This window comes from Pongo abelii, chromosome 11 (genome assembly GCF_028885655.2).
Source record: "Pongo abelii isolate AG06213 chromosome 11, NHGRI_mPonAbe1-v2.0_pri, whole genome shotgun sequence".
Classification (NCBI taxonomy): Eukaryota; Metazoa; Chordata; class Mammalia; order Primates; family Hominidae; genus Pongo; species Pongo abelii.
The window spans coordinates 28,661,280-28,688,413 of record NC_071996.2 but is presented as its reverse complement, the minus strand read 5'-3'; the positions used below and the strand labels follow the sequence as shown (position 1 = coordinate 28,688,413).

Below are 27,134 nucleotides of genomic sequence, written 5' to 3'. Positions count from 1 at the left end.
CACATAAAAAGCTGGGGCTGTAGGGGCAATATTGTGTTCTTCCCTGACCTACCACCATCTCCAGCTCCCAGAATTGTTTTGGGGGAGGGGTGAGGACGGCAACCAGAATGGGAGAGGGCTGGGGGCACAGAAAGAACACAGGCTGCGGGGACAAAGCAGACCCTGGCTCTGCCACTTAGCAGCTATATGACCTTGAGCAAGACTTTTCACTTCCCGGAGCCTCAGTGTCCTCCCCTGCTGCAGGGAACAGAAGTCAGTTACTTGTTCTGCTTCTGGTACCGGAAACAGGCTTTCTTCTGGGAAATCCATTCCAGCTCTGGATTGGGAGGGCTCCACCCTTCTCACCCTCATGACAGACTTGATCAATCAGAGTGCTCCATCGCTGTCCATAGTGATTGGCTCAGAGTTGGGCATGTGACCTAAGCCCGGCCTATGAGAACTCTGAGGACTTTTACTGGAACCAGAGGGGAAGAGGCTCTTGTTGGCCCTGGTGTTGCTGAGCTAGCAGGATGAATGCCAGCAACTGCTGGTGGTTGTCTCTGCCACTTCTGCAGAAAGCCTCCCAGAGGATGAGGCCAACCCAGAGCAGAGGAATGGAGGGAGACAGACCTAGCTGCCGATGCCGCTGAACACCTAGATCCAGCCATGCCTACAGCAGATGCCCCTGAACTTGCCACTTACATGGGTCAGGTCGCCTTTGTTTTTCTTATGCTGTTTCGAGGTGGATTTCTGTCTCTTGCAATAGAATCTCGCTAGTACTACTGTAAAATGGGATTCCTGTTACCTATCTCATAGCATTGTGTGAAAATTAGAATACATATAAAGCGACCGGCCGCAAGTTCTCAGTAGTGCTTAGTAAATGTTGAACAAATAAACGGATGAATGAGGTCACAGGAACCTCGATGTTTTGCCATAGGTCAGCTATAGATCAAGAGATGACAAGGTGGTTCACTCAGACCTTCCTCTTTCTGTCCTGGGTGGTTGAGAAGAGACCCAAAGTCTGTGCCTGAGGAGGGCTGGGGTATGGAGAGCTGGCAGTGTGTTCTCACCGGAAAGCACAGAGGATGCCAAGGGCGACCAGGAGCATGACCAGGGAGGAGCTGTAGCCCACGGTGTACATGACTTTCAGCTTCAGCAGGTAGGAGTGCTGCAGAGAGAGGCACGTTTCAGCCCCGCCGGCCCTCCTGGCTAGCTGTGCCCTTCTGTGCCTCACTGCATCCGCTTCAGGCAGCTTGAACCCCACCGACGCTGCTATTCTGTCCATACCCCAAGGACGCCAATTCACAGACACATAACACCGTAACATCTTGGCATTGGAAAAGCCCTTAGGGATCATCTGATGCCAATTCAAACTTCCATCTTATGTAAAGGGCCCCCTTACCAACTCTCCGAATTCAAGCCTTTGCTTGAATACCTCTAGAGACAAAGTGCTCACTGCCCTTTGAGAAAGTTATTTGGTGTAAAACAGCACAAAATATTAGATTTTGTTTATGTGAAGCTAAAATCAATTACTTGCACCACCTATTGGTCCATTTTCTGTCTTCTGGATCCACTAAAAATGGATTTGTCTTTTATATAAGGCCAGTTTTATATAGAAAAGTTACAAAGTTCATATAGGGAGGCCTGCCATTTTTAAATACAGCTATTCTGCCCATCTGTTTCTCGTTCATTTTCTCTATGTCAAATATTCCCTGTGTCAGGTTGGGTGCGTTGGCTCATGCCTGTAATCTCAGCACTTTGGGAGTCTAAGGAGGAAGGATTGCTCGAGCTCAGGAGTTCAAGACCAGCCTGGGCAACATTGCGAAACACTGTCTCTACAAAAAATTTTAAAATTAGCCGGGCACAATGGTGCACACATGTGGTCACAGCCGCTCAGAGGCTGAGGTAGGAGTATCACTCCAGCCCAGGAGATCAAGGCTGCAGTGAGCTGTGATCCAGCCACTGCACTCCAGCCTGAGTGACAGAGTAAGACCCTGTCTCAAATACATACATACATACATACATACATACATACATATTCCCTGTCTCTTTAACCTCTTTCCACAATCCTTCAACCTTTAGTTAAATTAATATGCTCCAGTTTGTTAATGTCCTTCTTAAATAAGACCCCCAGAACCACATAGCTGAAAAGCTCCAGATGCATTCTCTGACCAGGAAGAGTTAGAAGGGGTCCATCACCTCCCATCTCCCCTAATCTATACATTGCACGCCTATGCAGCCAAGCAGTCATTCACTTATTCAGCAGCCACTTCACACTGTTGGCTCATCTTTGAGTCAAAAAGATCTAAGTGGAATATTGGTCAGAAAATTAAAAGATCTGGCCAGGTATGGTGGCTCACACCTGTAATCCCAGCACTTTAGGAGGCCAAAGTGGGTGGATCACTTGAGGTTAGAGTTTGAGACCAGCCTGGACAACGTGGAGAAACCCTGTCTCTACCAAAAATACAAAAATTAGCCAGGCATAGTGATGTGCGCCTGTAATCCCAGCTACTTGGGAGGCTGAGGCAGGAGGCTCGCTTGAACCTGGGAGGCGGGGGTTGTAGTGAGCTGAGATTGCACCACTGTGCTCCAGCCTGGACTGGAGACCCTGTCTCAAAAAAAAAAAAAAAAAAAAATTAAAAGATCTGCATTTAGGTTCAAAAAATAAAGTATCAAAAAGAATCAAGGGAATAAAAATTAAAAGAATAATTTTTACCAACCAAACTAACAAATATTTAAAAGTAATAATTTTCTCTGCAGGTGAGGGTATAGTGGGACTCAAAACTGGTTCAATCTTTCTGGAAGGTAATATAGAAATATGTATCAAGAACCTTTGAAATATGACCTTTTGACCTCCCTTCTACCTTCAGGAATTGATTCTAAGAAATAATCAGAAATTTGAAAGCATATTTATACATGAAGATGTTTATCACAGAAGTATTAGTGATTAAAAAAAATCCCAAATGTCCAACAATAGAATAGTTACATCGATTATTTTAAATACAAATTACTTTCATGCTATACCACTAATAAAATGTTGTTTACCAAGAATTTAAAATGAGTCAGGATATGCTGATATATTATTACATGAAAAGGAAGAATTCAAACTTTACATGTGCAATGTGATTCCAGCTATATGTAAAAACATATTAGGGAATTATATGAAAATTGATTCTGCTGAGAATTTTTAAAATAAATAAATTTTAAAAAGAATTACATGAAATTACTTTTTTTGTAGGTCCAAAATGATTGAATATCAACACAAAAAATAAAGAAAATAAAAAAATTGAATATCAGCCATTCCATGTGGTTCAATCTCATACATACAGAGAGACAAGATTGTAAAGAGATATGGCTGATGTTAACAGTGGTTAACTTTGTATTATAGTCTTGCAAATAGAGTTGTTATTTTCTTTTATGATTGTTCTATACTTCTAATTTTTCCACAGTGGATAAGGGCTATTTATAACCAAATGAAAAGGGTAATTATTTTTTTAAGAAGGCACAAGAATAGAATAGGGGAAACCTGGCTGACAGCTCTTCACGGGAAGATAACCTTGAGGTTAGAAAGACCCAAGCTCCACGGTGTCACACAGTGTACTGTAGAGAAAGAACACAGGCTTCAGAGCCAGGAGACAAGGGTTCCAAACCTGGACTGTGACTCACCAATTGTGTGACCTTGAGCAAATTATTTAACTTCTTTGAGTCTCAGATTCCTCATCTGCAAAATGGGGATAATAATATCTACCTTGCAGACTGTTGGAAGAACAAATATGGTGTCAGATAGAGTACCTAGACAATGCCTTGGCAAGTAGGAAACACTCAGTGTACGGTAATTTTAATTTTTCCCCACCCCACCATCCTCCTTCAAAATGAGTCAGCGGTTTGAGATGGTATGAAGTCTGAGGCACGAAATGGCTCAAAAATTAGCTCTATTCTCAGTTGCACTGATGGAGTGCTGTGGGCAGCTGGCCACGTGGGAATGTTTGGAGAGGCTGGGCGTGTTATTTTAAGAGTCACATTAATAAACTGAAACATTTCTGGAGGAGGGTGATTGTGTCATCTGAAGAGTACATGAAAAAACTGGGTCCATGACACCTGGAGGGGAAAAACACACACTTAGAGGAGAAAAGTGTTAGACTGAATGACATGTAGAAGAAGGGCCAGACCTCATGTGTGAGCTCCGGTTGGGGGAAGTTTCCAGAAAGGAGGTAGATTTTGACTCGGGGTGACTGAACATTTTCTGACAGTGGGAGGTGGCCTTCGATGGGAAGGCTACCATGTGACATTGAGTTCCCCACTGATGTAACTTCTCTCCTGAGAGCCAGGAGTCACCTCTCAGGGATGAGAGGAAGACCCTTGAAGGGCAGTGGGTTGCCTTGTATTAATGGTTCCTAGGCTTTGGGACATCAAAGACCTGTGAAATGTCAAACAATTGAGGACCAATATGTTAACCTATAATCTCGCCATGTACAGATGAGCCGCATTGCAGAGGGTGTCAGCCTCACTCCTGGGGATGCCTGGACCAGCCTGCAACAGCCCGAAGAGGCACAGAGTGACAAGGGGGGTTTCAGGCAGAAGATTCTGCAGTGTCCTGTGGCTGTGGCCATTGCCTGCCAGGTGACCAGCCCACTTCTCATGTAGACCCATTCTTGCCTTGTAAGGCAGGAACCATAAGGCCTCACCCACCCAGAAACAGCCTTGCTCTCTGGAGGTTTCATGTGACCTTCAGTCCTTAGCTTTTTTGTTTGTTTTTGAGACAGGGTCTCACTCTGTCACGCAGGCTGGAGTACAGTAGCACAATCATGGCTCACTGCAGCCTCAACCTCCCAGGCTCAAGCAGTCTTCCTGCCTTAGCCTCCAAGTAGCTAAGACTACAGGCAAGTGCCATCACACTCAGCTACTTAAAAAAATTTTTTTTTGTAGAGATAGGATCTCCCTATGTGGTCCAGACTGGTCTTGAGCTCAGGAGTTCAAGTGATTCTCCCAGCCCAGCCTCCCAAAGTGCTGAGACTACAGGCATGAGCCACCACACCCAGCCAGTCCTCAGCTCTTAACATCTAAAAGTATGCACCACTCCTGGAGGACGTGGGGCCCAGAAGCCTCACTGCTGTCTGTCCTGAATTCAGTTGCCTCTCTTACTGCTGTATGTTCTGACTGTGCCACCTGCTTTCTGTAGCCTCTAGATCAGCTGTCACAGACATTTTTTGTGAAGGGACATAGAGTAAATATTTTAGGCTTTGAGTGCCCTGTGGTCTCTTTTGCAAATACTCAACTCTGCCCTTGTCACATAAACGTAGCCTTACTGTGGTAGGAGTGGGCTTGGCTGTGTTCCAATAAAACTTTATTTACAAAAGCAGGCAGTGGAGCCTCATTGGGCCTAAGAGCTACAGTTTGCAAATCCCATTTTATTTACCCATGAGACATCTATGTGCGGTCTTACTGCCAATCTGAGTCCACTATTGGTGTCAGTAATATTGTGTGTCAATAATATAGTGGTGTATGCCAAGTAAGGATGTCACAAAAAGAAAAGAAGAAGAAAAGAAAAGCAACTAATACATACCTTCACCCTCAGTTGATAAAAAGAAAAGACATTTTAATAATAAGAAATAGGATGATTTAAATCTCAGAATAAAGAACAAAACTCGTGCCAATTTGTGGACCGGCATTTAGGGACCGGTGAATCATGTGTCCAGGAAACCCTTCCAATCTCAGAGTTGTTGTTTTGTTTTGTTTTTTTTATGCAAGCTGAAGCCAAGCTAGGTCTCCTTTCCACCATTTTTGGACAATCATTTTTCTGAGTTAAGTCCAAAGCGTTACATTTTCCTTTATGAAATTTCAGCCCCTTGGTTTGGGGATTTTACAGTTTTAATCTTGGCATGAACATTGTGGTTAAGGCCCTGGGCTCCATTATTCCTACTGATTAGTGTAAACCAACAGTTCTCATTGTGTGGATTTTTTTTCTTATTTTGGGGGCAGAGTCTTGCTGTGTCGCCCAGGCTGGAGCGCAGTGGCGAGATCTCGGCTCACTGCAACCTCTACCTCCCGAGTTCAAGCGACTCTTGTGCCTCAGCCTCCCAAGTAGCTGGGATTACAGGCACACGTCACCATGCCCAGCTAATTTTTGTATTTTTAGTAGAGACAGGGTTTCGCCATGTTGGCCAAGCTGGTCTCAAACCCTTGACCTCAAGTGATCCACCCGTCTCGACCTCCCAAACTGGTGGGATTACAGGCGTGAGCCACTGTGCCTGGCCTGTGGCTGCGATTTCTGATGGCAGTCATCTTACAATGCCAGCCTGAGGAAGAAGCCACCAGGACAGCAGGGAGAGAGATGCAAATGACACAGACCCTGGTGATTCTGTGGTGCTGCCTCATCAAAGAATCCTGAAGCCCATTCTCTGCATTTCCAGTTACGCAAGCCACGTGTGCCTATTAAACCAGTTAGAAATGTGTGTTATTTGCAGTACAAAGCCTTCTTATGAACCTTGATCCTGCCACCCATCATGATATTATTCCTTTTTAGTTTTATGGATTTTACAAATTTGATACAAATAAGCCCCCTCTCTTCATATAAGTCAATGATAGAACTGTTCCTCTGCAGAAGGCAGAGCCCACTCACCATCCCTCCAAGACCACGAGTGCCCACTCCTTGTCGAATCTCCTTATTAAATCACCCCACTCTGACCAGATCTGAAGACCTCGTGTATGTTCCCAATGGGATGACAAGCCCTGGGAAGGAAAGAACTACTTCCTCTCCCTTGGAGCTTGCCTTCCTCCACGTAGAGCAAGGCTGATGCGCCATAGAGAGAGGGGTCTTCGCAAAACGCAGAAGAGAGTGTGCTCTGCCACACAACTTCCTCCCTTCTCCCTGAATTCTGCTACTCTCCACCCGTGCTTTCTCCTGTGACCTCCCCCTACCCTCCAAGGGACAGGCAAAGCTTGCCCATATTCCTTCTAGGGAGTTTAGCTAATGGGACCTGCTGAAAGTGTACTCCCTCGGGGGACACAAATCTTATGGGGAGGCATCAGAAGACAGAGAACGGAGCACTGGAGCTTTTGGAGCTAGGCTTGGTTTAAATCCTACCTCTACTACTTTATAAACATGTTCCTTAATCCCTGAGCCTCAGTTTCCTCTTCTGCAAAGTGAGGAAAACAATGAATGTACAGGATGATTTTGAGGATTTAATACAATTGTGCATCAAGCAGCTGGCACTCAGTAGATGTTTAAGTGCACAATAAATATTTATTGGGCACCTCATAGGTGCCAAGCATTGTGCTGGGCACTGAGACCTGGAAATGAACAAGACTCTCTGATTTGTCACCATGATTTTGCCCAGACCCAGCCCTGGCCCATAGCAGGTGCTCAGTGAGTGTTTGTGGAGTGAATGAATGCCTTTGAGGAGCATGTATTTTAGTGAGAGAGATGGAGGCAGGTGGCACACGCTGATCATTTTAATGTAACATGGTAGGTAATAGTTGGAGGCCAACACCAAGCTCTAAGGGAGCCCTTCCCGTGGGGAGGGGAAGAAAGGGCTGGCATCGATGGGCCCGAGGGGAGTCTCGAAGGATGTATAAGAATCAGTCAGGAAAAGAGAGGAGGAAAGCGCTCTCCAGGCAAGGGGCCGTAACAGGGGCAAAGGCCCAGGCGGGAAGCAGGATGGCACGGTGTGCATGAGATTTGAGAGACAGGGCCATCCTGGGAAAGGACAGTGATGCAGAGTGAGCTGAGCCCAGACAGGGCCCTGATGGCCACCCTCAGAGGAAGCCTCTGGAGGTCCCCAGAAAAGGTCAGCCGATTGCTGAAGGGAGCATCCTCTCAGCTAGGGTAGCTCTGCGGCGGGACTCCCTCCTTGCTTATCAGAGCCGGGAGACTCCTTCGAATGCTGTAAACATTTTTTTTTTTTTTAGGAGACAGGGCTCAATCTGTCCTCCATTGCCCAGGTTAGAGTGCAGCGACACAATCACTGCTCACTGCATCCTCGAACTCTCCAGCTCAGGCGATCCTCCTGACTCAGCCTCCTGAGTAGCTGGGACTGTAGGCACCCACCTCCACACTCAGCTTGTTTTTTGTAAATACAAGGTTTCGCTATGTTGCCCTGGCCTCAGGCAATCCTCCCACCTCATCCTCCCAAAGTGCTGGGATTATAGGTGTAAGAGGCCACACCCGGCCAAAAGCAAACATTTACTGAGCACTTACTGTGACCAGGCGCCCATCTCAGCATGCACATATATTAACTCATTTAGTTATCTTGACAAGCCTATGTTGTCAGCATTATTAACACCATTTCCCAGATGAAGAAACTGAGGCACATAGTGATTAAATCTTCCCCGGCCCCACTAAGGTCAAGGTCGGAATTCAGACGCACCAGCCTTGCTCTGAGCATTTAGCCACCAGGTTAGCGTCTCTTTCAGTTGAATGAATACAGCACCCCCAGTCTCGCGGTGGTACGTGACAGTTCCTACCTGTGCCTGGGGTCCTCCTAACCATCATCTTCGGGTCGATAGACCAGGGCAGTGAGGCAGACCCACTGACACCTGTGTGAGTAGGAGGCGGGGGGACAGGGGGTAGCCCTTACATCCTGACCACTGTCCCAGGCCTGTGCCACCCTGTCGTCTCCCAGGGCCTCCTCACCCCACAGGTTCCTGTCCCCGGGTTCGTGGGGTGGAGGTTGACAGGCTTACCCGCTTCTCGTTGGAAGAGTCGTTCACGTTAACACCACAGGCCAGATTGGGCCTGGGGAAGGTTTCTGACCAGCCATCCTGTGTGCAGTTTCGGAACAAGGAACCTGTGGGTGCCAAGAGTCCTGTAGGTGAGCCGTGGGCCCAGGCACTGTGATTTTCATAGTAACATCTATTGGATAACATGTAGCTGCTACAACCACTTTATAGTGTGGAAACTGAGGCACACAGCAGTTCCAGAACTTGCCCAAGACCACAGCCTAGTGAATGGGGGAAAGCGATTTGAACCCTGGGGCTCGGGCTCCAGAGCCCACGCTCTTAAGCACACACCACGTGCCAATCCCCCTTCTCACCCCAGCCGGATGCTGCTCCTGATCCCAGGTCCTGCGACCGTTTAACAGGCGAGTCCCCTGGGGAATCTGTGGTGCCACTCCCATCATGATTTTTTCTCAGGCTCCCATTTTTACTTATCCTGCTCCACGGAAGTTCTGTTTTAAATGGAACTTCACGCCCTGCTCATGCAGCCATTTGAAAAACACCAGAGTGCCATTGAGATGAACCCCTCCAGGCAGCGCCCCTCACGGAAGGGTGGAGGGTCCTTCAGCCACGACCTGTAAGGCCACCCCTCTGCATTTCTCTGCATAATAGATCGTGAGACCACCACAGTCCTCCGGCTCAGCTGCTCACTGCCCCCCACCCCTGGCACGAGGCCGCATGCTGGGCCCTCTCACCATGTGGGCAGTGGCTTCCCCGCCTCCCCAGTGCCTGGCCCAGAGCCTCTGCTTATCAAACGTGGGCTGGCTGGCTGGACAGAAAGGCAAATTGAATGGGGATAAAGAGCCTGCCCTGAACTCTTCTCATAGGGAAGAGGAGAGCGCTTCCCCACTGGAGCTTTTACAGCAGGAGCCCAGCCTGCGGAAGGGAGCCACTAGCCAGGAAGGAAGTCTTGGAAGGCCACCGTGAGGAGTTTCCCTCCTCGGGCTGAATGGCCTCGCTGTATTCTGTACTCTGAGCTGCCAAGGAGGGCTGGGATCTGGCTCCCCAGCTCAGGCCAGTATAAGTGTTGCAGGGGGCAGGATGCTGATGGCCGAGTCCTGTGGGTGGGAGCCCTGCCACCCCTTTGCTCTCACTGGAGCCTTAACAGCCCCAGCTGAGCATGGCATGCTCCTTTACACAGACCCCAGGGGCTGGGCCCCTGGCTAACAGGGTTTAGGGTCTAATCCTCACAGTGCCCCACTGAAGGAGGTGCTGCTGCCCGTTTTACAGGCCAGAACATCAAGGCCCAGAATTGGGCTATCGTGCCCAGCCACAGTGTATGCCATCACTGTTCTACCCACCCACCAGGCCCTCTTCCTGAAGTCTCAGGGGCAGCGTCTAGTACCAGGAGACCATGTCCTCTGAGATCTGGGCATGCCTGCCCTGTGGAGGCTCAGGAGGCCTGGAGCGCAGGTTTAGAAGCAGCCAGATCTGAGTTTGAAACCCAGCGCAGCCTCTTGGTCGCTGTGTGACCTTCGGTGCGTCATTTCTCTGTGCCACAAAATAAGCACCCACACTGCAAGAGGGAGCAGGGAACATGAGAGCACATGGAAAATTGCCTAGGCTGGTGCCAGGCACAGAGCGGGCACCGAGGCATCACTCCCCTCTCTTTTTGGCCTTTCTAAAATAGGCAGGAGTGGGAGGGGCTTGGAATCTTGGAATTTAGGCGAGGGGTGGAGAGGTTTCTGGAATTGAATCAAGAGAGTTGGTTGTCAGATGGGAAACAACGGTGGTCAAATTTAGGCTGGATGGATGGGAAAGCGAGTTAAGGGAACACAAATTCCCCCAAGGCCAGAATCAAAGGTTATAACACAGCGCATGCCTAGAGGCTGGGCTCCCTGTGGGCTCGCCCAGGGCAGCAGGCCTGCCCATTTGGGGCCCTCTCCTCACTGACCCAGCAGGACTCCCAAGACAGATGCTGCATGTGACCCAGGCCAGGTGCCCAGAGCTGCTAACAAGGCAGGGCCCCCTGCCTTCCACTCTGTAGAGCTGCAAAGCAGCTGCCTCCCCACTTCCCCAGGGCTGAATTCCTAATAGGTAAGGGAAACTTAACCAGGCACAGGCCAGTGTGCACCTCAGGGGACCCCTGAAAGGATGTTTGTGCATATATATATATATTTATGCAGTTTGGGGAAAGACCAGTCCAAAGCTTTCATCTGATTTTCAGAAGGCTCCGGGACCCTAATCAGGTTGGGAAGCATGACTGCTTTAAGGCCGGATCCTCACTAAGTAGGAAGAGAAAGAGGGCCAAGGGGATGCCGCTGGGGAATTGTATTTTTTAATAAGGAGCTCTGGAAGACCAGCGTCCTTTTCAGAATCAAAGGAATACACCCTAGAGGGAGTATTCTAGGCCTGGCATGAACAGAAACAAATGGTGGCAGAATCGGCCTGCGGTTTCTCCAGTCACATGGACCCCACCCCTCCTGTCAGGACTCATGTAGTAGGTGTCCTGAAGGAGAATTAATTTATTTTCCAGAGCACCTTGTCCTCACTGGGCGCTCCCCCTGGGGTTAGGGTTGGGGGCACCACCTAGGGAAGCCTGCCTTCCTGCAGGGAGATGAAGGGGCAGGGGTCTAATCAGACCCATAAGTAGATCTATGGGGAGGAAGGAGGGTGGGTGGGAGTTCTTGGTGATAAATTGAGGCCAGACAGGTGTTGACCTGTGCTCTTGGGCCACCCAGCCCGAGGCTGGTTATGAACAACGTGGCCCCCACCACCCTGGAGCGAGCCCAGAGCCGAATAGGCAGGCCTTTGGTGTGGCCCTGCAGCCCCACAGCGACACCATGTGGCGTCGAGAAGAAACTGCAGCAGAGTCGGCACAGAACCCCAGCCTTCCATCCTCACGTTGTGTGGACGTACCGGGACCCCCTGCGCTTCCTGCGGTGGACCCTGAGCAATCCAAGGGTAGGGGAGCCTCAAGAGGGAGACACTGAGCCTTTACGTAATGAGGCAGGGAGGGGTTCAAGCAATTAATTGAGAAAGGATGTGACAGGACTGGCACCTGGTCGGTCACTTTGTGGTCTTGAGCACCAGCTCTGCCTATCCCCTCTGCAGGGCAGAAGGGACGGTGCCGCGGGAGGCGGAGGCGCTGTGGCTCTGGGAAGGCTGAAAAGGGAGGGCTGCAAAGGAGAAGAGCTTCGAGTCCTTTCCATCAGGAGAGCACTGGAGGAGCACTGCTCAGGAGTCAGAAAGTGGAGTCTGGGCGTGACCTTGCACCTGACCAGCCTGGGGCTCCAGGTCCGCCGCATCTGGACTAATCTCCTGTGTCCTGAGCTCCCAGGACCCCAGAGGCAAGCATGGAGAGGCCAGGCTGGCAGGTAAAGTTGGTAAGCTTGCAGGGGTGTGTGTGACAGGGGTAGGGGAGGGAAGATGGGAAGGAGAAAAAGGAAAAGAAGGGAGAGGAGTGGGGGAGAAGGGACAAAATTTATTTCCAAGCACAGCCTTACAGGGCAGGTCTTATTTTCCCCATTTTACAGTCAAGAAAATTGAGGCTCAGCAGCAGTGAGCAACTTGGATCCTGGGGCTGACTGGCACCCAGCTAAAAGACATTTCCCCAAGTCCCTTGCAGTTAGATGTTGCCATGTGACTGAGTTCTAGTCGAAGGAATGTGGGCAGAGTGGGATCCTTCCCAGGCCCGCCCCTTATGAACCTCTGCTGTGTGGTCCTCCAAGTCCTTTCCCCTCCACCAGTCAGCCTGGAAACTACGTGACGCCACAGTTGTGAGGTGTGGGGTGCTGGGGTCACTGTGTAGAGGAGAGCTGCCTGCTAATCAGGAATACCTGTTTCCTGTTCTGGACGTTTTTTGTTTGTTTGTTTGTTTGTTTGTTTGAGACAGAGTCTCACTCTGTTGCCCAGGCTGGGGTGCAGTGGCACGATCTCAGCTAACTGCAACCTCAGCCTCCCAGGTTCAAGTGATTCTCGTGCCTCAGCCTCCTGAGTAGCTGGGATTACAGGTGTGCACCACCACACCTAGCTAATTTTTGTATTTTTAGAAGAGACGGGGGTTTCACCATGTTGGCCAGGCTGGTCTCGAACTCCCAACCTCAGGAGATCCGCCCACCTCGGCCTCCCAGAGTGCTGGGATTACAGGCGTGAACCACCGCACCCAGCCTGTTTTGGACTTTCTGTGGACAAATTTGCATGAAGGTTTTGAGATGTGGGGCCTTGTCTGTTACAGCAGCTAGCATTACCAAGCCAGGAAGTGGAGGAGCGGGTTTCAAGCCTGTCTACCTCAATCCCCCTAGTTCCCATAGTGTAGGGTGTTGAGTGAGGCTTCGAGGGAGCGGCATGTTCCCCAAATATGTGTGTGAGTGTGCACACATGTGCGTATGTACAGCAGAATTATGGTGAGAAGAATCTCCACTCCCTTCCCACGGTCTCTGAACCGTGGTCATCTTTGCCTTGCCTGACTTTGAAAGGCTGGTGGGTTTTAGTGTTAAATCACCTGTTCTTGTTCAGGCTTCATCAGGCAGCTTTCCTGTCCTGCATGGATCATGAAAGAGCGGCAGCTGCACAGCTTTTCTCAGTCCCTGTTATTATTACTCTTTACTGGATCAAAGGAAAAGTCCTGTGATCTGCAGGTGGTTTATGATGACTAAATGAGCCCATGTGTACACATAAAAATGCCCAGTGCACGGTCGACTTCTAATCAATGTGAGTCAACTAGGAAAATTCTTAAATCCGCAGCTGTCTTCTGGTAAGAGAACCCCCCGCCCCAGGAGGCCAGGGGCTCCCAGGGAGCCAGTTTCTCAGCAGGGCCTGACAGAGGCAGGAAGTATTCTGGAAGGCCAGGCCATTAGGGAGCCTGCCACTGCCAGGAGGGGATCCAGACATGGGGACTGGAACAAGGCCCCTGGTTGCTAAGGGGGCAGAAACATGGAAGGAAGGAAGAGAGCTCCTAGCTGAAGGGCCTGGGGAAGACAGAAGCAGGCCCAGCCTCCCTTACCACCTTCCCCAGTGCACTGCCTCCCGCCCCCTTGCTTGAGACCCTCAGAATTTGAGTCCGCCCCACATTCCCAAGCAAGGGTTCTAATCCTTTGCAGTGATCTCCCCCATCATTGTACCCATACTTGTCCCCAGAGAAGGTTCCTTGGCCTCCTGCCTCTAAGCTGAGGCCCCACCCAGAGGGACACCCCTCAGCCTCTCCGCCAGGCCCCATGGGCTGAGTGGTTACCATTTCTGCTGGTGAGCATCCGGAGGAATCTCGGGCATTCCACCTCCACCATCCGGCCCGGCACAGAAGAGGGCCAGCAGCTTATGTTGTCCCACATCCCCTCACAACCTGCCAAGAAAAGCAGCATCAGACAAGGATGGGGGATGGACTGAGGGCTGCCCTACCATCCTGTCCACATCACCCACACCCTCGCCTGCCTGGAATTCCCACTAGACTACTTCCAAAGTTCCCATTAGGTGCTGACTCCTCAGGTTCAGGAACCTATAGTGTCTAATGCACCTTTGGACTCTGCCATCTACATGGTAGTGCTCAGTGCTGAAGATAGAAGGAAGTAAGAAAGGGAGGGAGGAGGGGAAGAAGGAAAGAAGGAAGGCGCCCTCTCCTATAAGCTTTGCAAGTGACAGTCTGGATTTCTCTGGAGCAGATGGCACATCTGTTGGCCAATCAGTTTGCATTAAACAACTAAGCAGCAGTAGGTCTCCCTTCTAGCTTCACGGTACGACTACCTGGGGAGCTTTAGAAATAGACATAGCCGGCGTGGCACACAGGGATCCTGCATGAATTGGTTTGGGTGGGCCCAGGCATCATGTCCTTTGAAAGCCTTCCAGGTAATTCTAACGTTTGACTGTAGGGTTGAGAACTCTTGTCCCATGATTCTCAAACTTCAGCTTGCATTAGAGTCACCCAGAGGGATTATTAAAACACAGATTGCTGAGTAGGTCTGGGGTGGGGCCTGAGTATCTGCATTTCTAACACGTTCCCAAGTGATGCTGAAGCTGTTTGTCCTGGGACCACACTCAGAGCCACTGCCCTGGCCTATGGACACAGCTCCACAAATGTCACCACTGTATTTGCTGCAAGAATATTATTGAGGATGTTGCTTTCTACATCACTTGAGTTCCCTTGATGAGGTCCCTCCTGGAAGGAGAACCAGGTGTCAATGCAGTGAGAAGCTGAACTTACTGTGAACAACTAGTATACATAGACACTACATTTGAAGCTGGTTTCCTCTTTGATTTGGCTGCTAGGAAGCTCAGACCCAGATGTGTGGCCCACTTCTGAAAACTGAAAGACTTTAAGATGAATAAAAAACACTACTAGGTGTTTTCAATGCAAAACTAGGCATTGTCTAAGCACAGCCTTCTGGATTATCTGATTCAATGGGGTGTCAGGCCTTTTATTGTCTTCAAGCTATACTGCAACTCTGTAAGTTCTAGATGATTGGTAGCAATGCAAATGATTCTCATCCACAGTCACAATAATTATTGTCCAGTTGAAATACGATTAATTTCACTTCCCTCCCTGTGTATTCAGTCAGCTTTGCATCTATTTGTAAATTCATGTTATCATTCTGCCTTATAGGTATGGTACTGTATTAGTCTGTTTTCATGCTGCTGATAAAGACATACCTGAGACTGGGTAACTGTAAAGGAAAGAGGTTTAACGGACTCACAGTTCCACATAGCTGAGAGGCCTCACAATCATGGCGGAAGATGAAGAAAGAGCAAAGGGACTTCTTACATGGCAGTGGGCAGGAGGACACATGCAGGGAAACTCCCGTTTATGAAACCACCAGATCTCATGACACTTATTCACTATCATGAGAACAGCATGGGAAAAGCCTGCCCCCACGATTCTATTACCTTCCACCAGGTCCCTCCCATGACACATGGGAATTCTGGAAGCTACAATTCAAGATGAGATTTGAGTGGGGACATAGCCAAACCATTTCAGGTAGTTTGAATGCTATGAACCAGTGATAAGATCTTACTGAGTCCCTCACAAATTAAACAAGCTGTTCGGCAGGTATTCATTTTATATTTGTGTGTGAGCTGTGACTGTACTGTCTTTTAAGACATCATTTCACATAACCACTCACCAATTCTCCCAAAGTTGATCCAAGGGCAGCCATGCAGGGAAACTGCTTCCTGCAACAGACTTCTGGAACCCATGACCTCTGAGAGGTCATTGCTGGGGCCAGGCTTGGAAGGGGCTAGAAGTGAGCTGAGGGACACCCATGAGGTGAGCTGCAGTCAGCGCTCCTCCGGTTTGGGGAACAGGGCGCAGGGCAGAGCCCAAAAAGAAAGAGCCAGGACTCGAGTCGGCCGACCCGGGCTCCAGGCCTCCCCCACCTTGCCAGCTGCCCTCCTCACTTGCTCATCTCTTGTGGGAGGACTAGCACCTCCCTCCTGAGGCTATCCAGAGGAAGAGCTCAAAGCCCAACTCAAAAGCCTGCCCAGAGCAGGCACTGGGACTGGCAACCCCTTTCCCGCTGGCCTCCCCAGGCCTGTTCCTTTTTCATCTGGATTCAGGAGGTTGGACTAGGCTGGGTTCCCTGAATGGCAATTCTTAGCTCTGGAGACTGGGCGATGGATGTGGTGTGCAGACGTCGCGGGAGTACCCAGATGGCAAATGCTCAGCTTTTTTAAGGAGCAAGAACCTGTTTTCAGGCATCAATCTGACCAGACCCAAAGCGTCCATAGTGTCCTTGACCCTTCATCCCCTCTAAGTGAAATCTCCCTGGTGACCTGTCCCATTGCAGAAGTGTGACCTTCCAGCCTACATCAGAATGAGCTGGGTGCTTGTCAGAGATATGCAGATCTCTAGGCCCCAGATCCTCCTTGTGAGACCAGACCCAGGAATCTGCATTTTAAGAATTCCCCAAAGACGTGCTGAAGTGGTTCCAGGGCTTGCTTTGAGAATTTCCACTCTGAGCCTCCCTGCTCCTCACGGCTGAGTGTTCCTCATTTCTAGGCTCAGTCCTACCCCTGGCTCCCAGCAATTCACAGAGAGTGAGACAGGCAGTCACAGACCCACCAGTGGGGGTCACTGCCAGCTGTGTCTTCAACTTGGTACCTGGGTACAGATGCCTCCCCCACCACCAGGCAGAGAGCCCAGGAGAGTAGGCCCCTGTGCCTACGATGGGCCAGGCATAGCACAAGTGCTCAGCAAACACAGCAGATGAACAAATGAAGGGACGCCAGCTGGAACCACCGCCTCCCGCACCAGTCCCCGCCAGGCATCCCTCGTAAACGGGCTTTCACCTTGACACCCAGTTGACTTCTACATTCTACATCCAGGGCCTGCCAGCTCTGGTGCGGTGCTGATGGGGAGGAGCCCTGTGCGTCCCACACTTCAGCTCCTGTAATCCCATGGCAGTGCCCCCAGTTCCCGAGGTGCCTGGCTCTACCCCCACTTTATAAATGCAGCAATCAAGCAGAGCCAGAAGTGGCTTCCCAGGCCACACAGCCAGGACACGGAGGGGATGAAAGCTGTCTCCACCCAGCCCTCCACCCACCTGACAGTCTCCAGGTAACACCGGCCCCAGCTGCCTAGTGCCCTCCTTGTTCAAGCCAGGCTCTGGGAACTGGAGAGAGGCAGAGGGGGTGGGGAATGGTAGGGTGGGCCGGGCCAGGGCCTGGGTTAGGGAGGATGCTGGCCTAGAGCGGGGAAGCCACGGCAGGTGTGGCCTGTTTCTCCCTGAAGAGAGGCCCAGCCCCTAGCGGGAGAGGGGAAGTGGGAGGGCCCAGAGAGGAACCCGGTCCTGAAATCAGGATGCCTGTGGGGGCTTTGGAGGCGGGGCAGTCCCAGGAGCCACAAGGGCAGGCTGCGGCCATGAGCAAGGGTATCGTAGAACTGGAGAGGGACACAGAAGGCAGTGTGTGGGCGGAGCTTTCACAGGACAGTGGAAGCATCTATGAGGCCAAGGGGCAGGGGTCTGTATCCTTGGAGGCATATGGGAGATGAGGAACTCCTTGGATATTCCAGAAGCTTCACCTGCAAGAGGAGGAGCGGGAGCTTCTCTCTGCTGTGCACTCCCCAGGGAGGGCTCCGCCACTATCCCGAGGCTGCCTGTCCACATTCCAGCTGTGGATGCTGCTGGCTGGGCCTGAGCAGGGTCTTGGGAACTCAGCAGGCCCGCCGGATAACCCTGGGCCTACCCAGATGCCTGTGGGATGGGGACATGGTACTGAGGACCCTTTACGGACAGCCCACTGTGTGTCTCTGTGCTGACCTAGCCTGGCACCTGGAGTCTCAGGAGGCCAAGGCTGACCCGGGGCCCTCTTTCCCTATGCGGCCGTCTCAGGGTTGCAGCAGGATGCCTCGTTTCAAGTTGCAGCTCCCCTGCCAGCTCGGGTCAGCCTCTCTTGCATTGGAAGCAGCTGGGGCATTTCCAGAGCATGGAAAAAGGCAGGAGCCTTTTGCCTCACTTGTGGAAAAACAGATTCAGTGCTGGCTGGACTGGCCAGGTCAGCCAGGGTACCAGCCGCAGGCTCCAGGCCATGAGGCTGGACAATGCCTGGCTGGTTGGCCAGACAGATGTGGACAATGCCAGCATGTCTGAGAGGCTTCCTAACTTGGGTCACGTCAGGCAGGGCCCCCAGGGACGCCTGGGGACAAGCCATGCCAGGCCTGTGCTGGATGCACATCAGACATCCTGGAGCTGAGGTTAACAGTGCCGAGGGTCACTGTCCCACGGCAGAGATGAGGAAGCTGAGGTTCCAAGAGTGGGAAGTGACATGTGTGGGTGACAGAGTTGGTGATAATGGAGCTGGGATCCCACTCAGCCTTCCCATCTCCCCAGCCTGGGACAGGCTGCCTCCTCCAGGCTGGCCTCGGTGGCAGCAGGCCTGGCTGCTAGCCCCACACAGTGCTGATCGTTTCCTGAGCACGAGTGACACTGCCTTGTTCTCTCCCAGCCCTGGCTCCAGCGTCTGGGCACAGAAGGCACAGAACGGACCCAGGGTTTCCCAGCGTGCAATGAGCTCACCACTCACTGGTGGGCTGTGCTTTTTGCTGGTACATGGTTGAACATTTTTTCATAGTTGCACTTTTTTAAAGAAAATTTAATGTGTATTAGAAACATTATAAAACTAGCATATCACATCTGTGATTTTATAGCTGCTATTGTTTAGGATGAGGCTACGTTTTTTAAAAATCCATTGATTGAAAGGAAAACATATGAAGGAAATCATAGTACAGGAGGCACATGGCTATAGCCAGGCTGGAGGTAAGATGGCTTAGGGGAGCTGGACAGTCCCTGTGGCCTCCTCGGTGCTTGTGGAGGCTGCCTTGCACTGTCCCCAGGTTTTGAATGCAGCATCTCAGACCCCACTCCTGGACTCCCCAGTCCCCCCAAGCCAAGCAGGAATGGGAGGCAGGGGAGAGCGCTCCTGGCTTAGCTTCGGATACCTGTCCTGGCTCTGGCCTTCCCAGGGAGCCCTGGCAGGGAAGGGACACAGCCCAGGACTAGGGTCATTCTGGGCAGTTTTAGTTCCAGAGCAGCACAGCTCACTGCCTGACTTGGGGATGAGCGGCATTCATTGAGATAGGGGATGGGGGAGCTTTGTCAGTAGGGCCACACTTACTGAGCCACAAGGGATGGGTCACCGCCCCAGGAGAGCCAGGACTAGAAGGAATATACATCAGCTGTGTGGGCAGGCAGATCCAAAGCATTTGAAGAGCAGGGCTCCCCACCCCTCTGTCGTCTCTGATGGCCACCTCTGCCACCAACTGTCTGGCTGGAGGGGGTGGGATGGAAGACTGGGAAGTTTAAGTGGGGAAACAAGAGAAGACAATGCCACCACCTGGGGAGGAGGGGTTGCCTGCCCCAGTGCCCGTGGCCCAGGAGGACAGCATGGGATACCAGGTTGAGGGAGGTGATGTGGTGGAGATAGAATGGGCTTTGGACCCAAGCCTACCTTGGGTAGGACACTTAACCTCTGTGAGCCTCAGTTTCCTCATCTATAAAATGGGTACAGTAATATTTCCCAGGATTTTTGAGAGAATTAAATGATATGTGGGTGCAGTGGAATACTTTCTGGAATACTTTCTGATCCATCAATCTCTTCTTTTTTCTTCTCCTGTTTTGTTTGTTTGTTTGTTTTTGTTTTTGTGTGTGTGTGGTTTTTTTGTTTGTTTTGTTTTGTTTTGTTTTGTTTTTTGCCTTTTCTCTCTCCTTCCTCCTCAGATTGAAGTCACAGAGAAAGGCAGGAAAACTTCCTGGCTTAGGTTTCCAAAGGCCTCTGGGGGATGAGGAGGTATGCTGGGATAATCAAAGCACTTGGGAGAAAACAGAAAAAGAGCAAGAATTCCCACAGACTGGGGAGAGATGGAGAGTAAGTGGTGAGCTGGGACATGGAAGGTTCCAGAAGAGGTGCAAATACCCTGCTGCCCAGCCAGCCCTGAGGAGGTGGGATGGCCCAGAGGAGAAACGGCTGTGGGGGCAGGTCTAGATGGGCAGACCACACACAGCCTTGCGGAGCCCATGCCTCCCGGCAAAACACAGGAGGGGCCAGTGGCCCAGGATAGACAGGGATCGGCCAGTCACCACCTGTGACTGACACCATCATCAGCTGCAGGCGAGATCCCCCTGAACATGGTGGTGCTACGTGAATCTCTAGCCCCCTGGGAAAATTGCAGGGGAAGATCCAGAAATGTCTGCCATCCCAGGAGAATGCAATCAGAATTAAAGTCAGAAAATGGAGAAAGTTCTATTTTCGCCAAAGAGGTTTATAGATAAAGATTCCTGGTCTTTATATTTGTGGAGCCCCTGGCCCTGGGCGAGGTCTGAAGCAGACTCAGCAATGTCCGCTTCCTCTGTCCTGCCCGCAGGGATAGAGAGGTGGCCCCAAAGGCAGGTCTGGGTGGGTGGGGGGAGGACTGAGAGAGGGGAAAGGGCCATCTCAGAGGGCAGGACAGTGCCTGGGAATTTGCCCTGCATTCACCTGGCATGGAGCCTCTATCCTCCAGTCCTCTATTTATAAATAAGCTCAGATGGCCTGGTAAAAACCTGAGACTATTTCTGGAGCAATGTGTCAGGCTGCAGTGGCAGGGGGCCAGGAACAGCCCGGCCCCCGGGGCCATGCTGAACTGGGCTACTCACACCCCTCCATGTCCCTGGTGCTCACTTCATCGGCTGATGGGGTCACCAGGGAAGCCACAGCTCCTCTTTGTCTTGCCCTTGTGTCTGTCCTCTCCTACCTTCTGCTTCTGCCGGTGTTTGCTCTTTCCTCTGCCCGCGGACCGCCACATCCATCTCTCAGGCACCTCCACCCCTGCTCACCCCCACTCATCCCTTTCTCCTCCCCAGAACCCACAGTGGCTTAGGACGAGCTCCTGCACAGCGGCCTGTTTCCCAATTGCATCATGTATCTCTTTGCCTCTCTTGGCTCAGCCCTGGCCCTATCCCCAGGCCATCCAAGGGGCAGCCTGGTGAGGTTTCCTCAGCTTTGCTAATGACTTGACCTACAGTCTTAAGTCAAGAAGGTGTCGCTCTCCTTTGTGATGGCTGGACGCACAGGAGCTGTGGTCAGGATGGGGCTAGAGGAGCTGAATTCCCAGGGCAACAAGGGTATTTAAAAGCACATCACAGGAGAAACAGCTAAAGAGTCTTGGAAGCAGGAATCATAAGCTGTTTGATGGGATGAACTATCTTGGGAGTGATGAGGTCCCCATCACTGAAAGTATTCAAGCAGAGAGAGGCATGCAATTAGGAGACTGGGAAGAGCATCAGACACTGAATGAAGTCTGCACTAGATGAAATGAAGAACCCTTCCAGCCCTGAGGCCGAGCAGCCACTTCTCTGGAGCAGGCTGGCCCATCTATGTCCAGGAGGCCAGCCCCAGGCCAGCTTTTGAGCACTGGGAGCTAAGTCCTTCCCCTTCCAGAGACTGCACAAAGTGTGTGCCACCTCCACGGAATCCTCCTCATCCACCCAAGAACTCTTCCTCACCTGACCTAAAGCTCTTCATTTCACACCACCTTTCAAGCGAATTAAGGATTAATTGCCAGCAGCAATCTCTGTCTTTGTTTGTTTTCTCTAATGGAAAACCTTTCTCTCGGGAGGGTAAGGTTATCAGTCATTCACAGCTCAGTTGTGCTGTGTTTGATTAGACTGGACGGCAAAGCTGAGTCCTGTTTCAGCTCTGTGCGATCCTGGGCCCCTTGGAGCCTGTTTTCTCATCTATGAAATGGGAGTAATAATAGTGCTTATTGCACAGTTGTTTTAAGAACTAAAAATTTAAATTGTCTAGAATGTTATACAAACATAAGCTAACATATTTTGGAAAAATGAGCCAAGATCAGTGGTGCCAAGGGAAGAATGGGCAGAGGTGAGCTGTGGGCAGCCGTGGAGGATGGTCCAGGGTGTGGCTGCCGGAGGGCATCGGGGGCCAGGCGACTCCAGAAAGGAGCTAGGAATGTTAGAGAAAACTGCACTAACAGCCAGCACGCGTGAAGAACTGATTCATACTACACCGTGGATGAACCTTAAGAACATTATTCTTGGCAAAAGCAGACAGACACAAAAGGTCACATAGCAAATGGTTCCATTGATATGAAATGTCCAGCACTGGCAAATCTACAGAGACAGAAAGTAGATTAGTAATAGCCAGCGGCTGCAGAGAGGGAAGGAGGGGAGTGATGACTTAATGGGTACAGAGATTTTATTTTGGGGTAATGAAGATATTTTGGAATGAGACAGAGCTGGTGGCTGCATAGAGCATTATGAATGTGCTAACTGCCATTGAATTACTCACTTTAAAACAGTTAATTTAACGCTATGTGAATTTCACCTCGCTAAAAAAGGTACAAAATAAAAAGCCTGTTTTCCTGGACCCATGCTCTGGGGAGTGGGCAACCAGCAGGCAGAGACAAGAAGGAAAAGGGAATGGCATGACCTCACTTGAAGGCAAGGACACTAAGGCTCAGAGAGGACCAGTGTCTTGCTCAAGGTCACAGAGCACCTGTGTGACACAGGAGGACACACGCCCAGGTCTGTCTGACTGTCAAGCCCACATCTTTCCTGTCACCACACTGTCCTTCTGGAACATTCTTCCCCTGGGGAGAGCCATGGCCCTTCCACCTGCCAGCTCTGAGGGGGTATTGGCCTCTGTAAACAAAGTAATAAATAGCCCTGTGGGGCAGGCCGTGCAGCTATTAGGGTGACCCTGAAACGTTCCCACAAAATGCCAGTAAGACCTTGGCCACCTAACCCGGAATAGCTGAAGAGTTAATTTTTTATTTGTGATAAGTGTGGCGGGCTTGGTGACAGCTCCTTGAGTGGTGTTTCCTGTGACTCGTCTGGCGTTCAAACATTAACCTCTACCCCAGGGAGCTTAACCATTAACCTTGCACCCTCAACGGAGAGCCCCAGCAGCCCCTCCCCCCACACAGGTGCCAGGATAGAGCGTCAGTGCTGGGAGAGGCCCCCTGGACACCAGATCTAGGCCTTGGCCGTTTCTTCTCTTAGTCTTTTAGGGGATTTTTCCTCAGACATCACACCTGCTCCACACTCCCAGATGGAGCCCTTGGCCCTGGCTTCTGACCCCCTCAGTGGGGCAGACCTGAGGACTTTTCCAGCAGGCAGAGTCCTTGGGCATCTTTGGAGCTTTAAAACCATGTTTTCAAAGTAACAGATCCCCTTTCCTAAATGCACACTGCAGAAGGTCACTATGCAAAACAGATCCCAGTGACAGCTGTTTGTGATGGGTGGGGGGGCCGGCTGAGCCACCCTTTCACCCACCTGCACGCTGGCCCTCCTTGGTTCAGCCGCCAGGGCCTGGCCAGACACCACAGCTCTTGCAAAGCCAGGGGAGCCCTTTTCTCAAGCACAGTAAGATCCAGAAGAGAGGGGTATGGTCAGGGCTTGCCCAGGTCCCCCCAGTGAGTGTGAGGCAGAAGTTAGGCAGGAATCCCCAGTGAGCTTTCTCAGCCCTGGATGCACAGTCAGGACCTGGCAGAAAGGGCTGGTGCACTGCATGGGGAGCCTCAGGGAAGAAAGATGACCGATTCTGCTCAGATCGGTCAACCCGGAATTGAGACATGGATGTGGGTGCAACTTCCTGGAGTAATGTGAATGTGCACTTGGCATTGGTAAGGTGACTGGGCAACAGGTTCGCACCACCCACAGGCACCACCCACAGGCACCACCCACAGGCAGGGCTGAGGGCCTAAGTGAACCCCAGCCATTCATGGCAGAGGTCAGCTTGGCTGCACCAAAGGGCTGGGACAGAGAGGCCATGAGAGGAGCTTCTGCCTTCTTCAGGTAGTCATTCACTTATTCCCCACAACAGCATCATGAAGTTGATCAGATTATTTTCCCCACTTTAAAATGGGCACATTGAGGAGTGGGGAGAATCCTCTAGCCCAAGAGCCCCGGACAGGAAGAGTGGCACCGACTCCGGCTGACTCTATTTGCTTTCTGCCTGGCATTCAACCCTGCTCGTCTCATCAGATCCAGCAGTGAGCAGCCTCATAGCAGACCCTCTGCCACCACGGTGGGGAGAGTCTCTTCCTCGAACCGTGAGAGCCCAACAGGAATGCTGGGTGCCCAGAGGGGAGCAGGAACCCCATCTGGCGTGGTCACTAGTCAGAGCCTGAGTGGGGCAGGCAGAGCCGGCTCACCACTCCATAGGGGAGGGCCAGGGAAGACAGGGACTCGCCTCTCTCCCCCAAGATTAGACCCTGGAGAGCATCCTTCCACCGGTGACCAGGACCACGTTGCTCGCCTCAGCTAATTTGTGACAAGTTGGGCAGCTGGGGGCATTCGTGTCCTCTACTGGGGCCTCGCCTGCCTCCAAGGCTCCACCTCATCTCCCACTCTCTCCTTGGGGCCAGCTGTCTTTTGTTTTCTCCTTTCTCCGTGCTCTCAGTCATGTATCTGCCCTCATTCACTCAGTAAGTCAGTCAACAAACACACACTGAATACCCGGTCTGGCAAGCCCTGTGTCAAGCACTGGGGAAGAAAGAAGGCGACACTGTAGCTGCCTCAGGCTGGGGCAGGGACAGTCCAGGAAACACACCTTTACAGTGCAGTGCAGAGGTGCGAGGAAAGAGAGAAACAGTCTCCTGCAGGAGTTGGGGTGACTTGCTTGGCCAGGGGAGCTATGGGCATTCAGACATCATTCCTAGAGGAGTCTGAAAAGGTGGGTGGCTTCAGAGGGAAGAAGATGGAGAACAGAGGAGTCTGCATGTGCAAAGGCTGGAGGCAGGAAAGAAATGGACAGGCAGGAAATTGCAAGCAATTTGGTTGACAGTTGAGCTGATTGGCAGTGTTTGGGGTGGAGATGTGGACAGGGGCCAAGTCGGGAGCTGGGCCTCATCCTGGAACCACTGGAGAACAGTGGGACATTTTAAACACATCTTATGTTAAAATAACCATCCCTTACTTCTCAGTGTAAACGAAAGTTCACCATCAGCCCCACCAGAGGCTCTGCATTCTAGGCCCTATCTCATAGGGCTGCTGTCATTGGAATTTCAGGCATTGTCCTTGGGGACAGGAGGTGGGGGAAACCCACAATTTGGCTGCACCTCTGGCTGGCCTTGTTGGTGCCTTACTTCCTGCTGTCCCAGACACAGTTTCTGGGGGTAGCAGGAAATCAGAAGGCTCTGTTTGGTGCCCCCATGAGTGCCATAAGACCGTGGTCTGGCTCCCCAAGTGCAGTCAGAGCCAGAGGGAAAGTGCAGTCAGGTAGAGGGAAAGCAAAGGCTCAAACTATGGGAGAGATGTCTGTTCTGTCCCTGTCCCTTGCGCAGTGGCTGAGTGCATGGGCTAAAGCACATTTGCAGCATCTATGCTGCTGCCTCCACTGCTCACAAGCCCTCATGTTCCTCTGCTTCCAGCTGCTCCTGACAAATGAGGGCCGGGAGTGCTTTAGGCTGGCTCCTGGGTTCTCTTACCTTCCCGCTCCTGCACTCTCCTGGTGCAACCTCAGCCTCACCTGCCGCCTATGTGGAGGTTTATCCCCAGCCCTCATCCCCACTCTGAAGTCTCACCTCTACACGTCTAAAACTACATTTGTGATTTTTTATCTCCTCTCTTCCAAAATACTGATCTTCCTTTACTCCTTCCTCCAATTGCTCAAGTCAAACACCTGGGGGCCATCCTGGATTCTCCGTCTCTCACCTCATTCCCAATCCAGCTCATCACCATGTGTGGTCAGTGTCCCCACCCACACAGCTCTGCCATGGGTGTGTGCCTCTCCAGCCCTTGCAGCGGAACCTGCTTGTAACTCCTTAGCCTTAAGCTTTTCTGGGCACACCAATCTCACTTTCACCCACTGGCCCAGTATCCCTTTGTCTGGGGGCTTTCTCTGGCTACTGTTTGTCCCTAAGCACAGCAGGCTGGAAGTGCAAGGGAATGAAAGCTGCTTGCTCCGAAGCAGCCCCACTTCTGACTGACAGGGCACTGGTGGATGCATCCTCCAGCTCCTGTGCGACTTGGAGGCATGTGTTCCACAGGTGCCCACAGTGATGATGCAACATTTACCAGCTTTCTTCCTTTCCCTGTCTCGGTTTCCAGTCCTACTGATCTGGCCTGGAATCACCTGCTTCTGGGGAATCCAAACAATGACATCCTGTCCGGTCCCAGTGATCATATCTCTTGCCTAGACCACCAGGCTCACGGCAGGTCTCTCTGAACTACTCATGTCCTTTTCCAGTTCACCTCCCACACTGTGGCAGAGGTGATCTTTTCATAATGCAGATGGTCACACCCCTGGCCTCCTAAGACTCTCCAGGGCTTTTGGCCACTCTTAGGATAGGACGAAAATCCCCCAAGGGACGATGAGCCCCTGTGGTCTCATCCTGCAGCAGGATCCCTCATGTCTGTGCCCAGTAACCACCGGTCAGGCTCGGGCCTTGGCTCAAACATCATTTCCTCAAGAAAGCCCTCGTGGAGGCCCAGGCCAGGTCAAGCCTCCTGATTAGACACTCAGGCAGACCCACATACTATTCTTATCTCATCATTTTACATGAGTTTCTTTCTTTCCTTCTTTCTTTTTTTTTTTTTTTTTTTTTTTTGACACAGTTTCGCTCTTGTTGCCCGGGCTGGAGTGCAATGGCGCGATCTTGGCTCACTGCAACCTCAGCCTCCTGGGTTCAAGCGATCTTCCTGCCTCGGCCTCCTGAGTAGCTGGGATTACAGGTACCCACCACCACACCTGGCTAATTTTGTATTCTTAGTAGAGACGGTTTCACCTTGTTGGCCAGGCTGGTCTCGAACTCCTGACCTCAGGTGATCCACCTGCCTCGGCCCTCCAAAGTGCTGGGATTACAGGCGTGAGTCACTGCGCCCGGCCATGAATTTCTAATCACTTGATCCACGTCTCCCTCACCAGGCTGAGTCATGGGGACAATGGCAAAGGCTGCCCACTGCCATCCTTGTCTTCTTTCTTACTAGGAGGACCTGGTTTTGCTCCAGGGGGCTACATGCACAGCTATAAACTCAACCTGCAACATCCATTGCAGCTGGGGTGGCCATGCA

General features: G+C 51.3%; 1 protein-coding gene and 1 long non-coding RNA gene across 2 annotated transcripts in view; one reads left to right on the top strand and one right to left on the bottom strand.

Moving 5' to 3' along the window:
- Positions 1 to 27,134, bottom strand: part of SCTR (secretin receptor) — a 74,908-nt gene that overhangs the window by 23,953 nt on the left and 23,821 nt on the right. The window contains exons 3-5 of the mRNA XM_024243482.3: positions 13,868 to 13,975; positions 8,662 to 8,765; positions 1,050 to 1,147 (exon numbers count right to left, since the gene is read on the bottom strand). Coding sequence (XP_024099250.1) covers positions 1,050 to 1,147; positions 8,662 to 8,765; positions 13,868 to 13,975 — 310 coding nt within the window. The remainder of the gene's footprint in view (positions 1 to 1,049; positions 1,148 to 8,661; positions 8,766 to 13,867; positions 13,976 to 27,134) is intronic.
- LOC112132315 (uncharacterized) lies at positions 11,514 to 22,470 on the top strand. Its single transcript, XR_008522730.1, has 3 exons — positions 11,514 to 12,011; positions 19,839 to 19,908; positions 20,961 to 22,470. It is a non-coding gene; the product is annotated as an uncharacterized LOC112132315 (long non-coding RNA).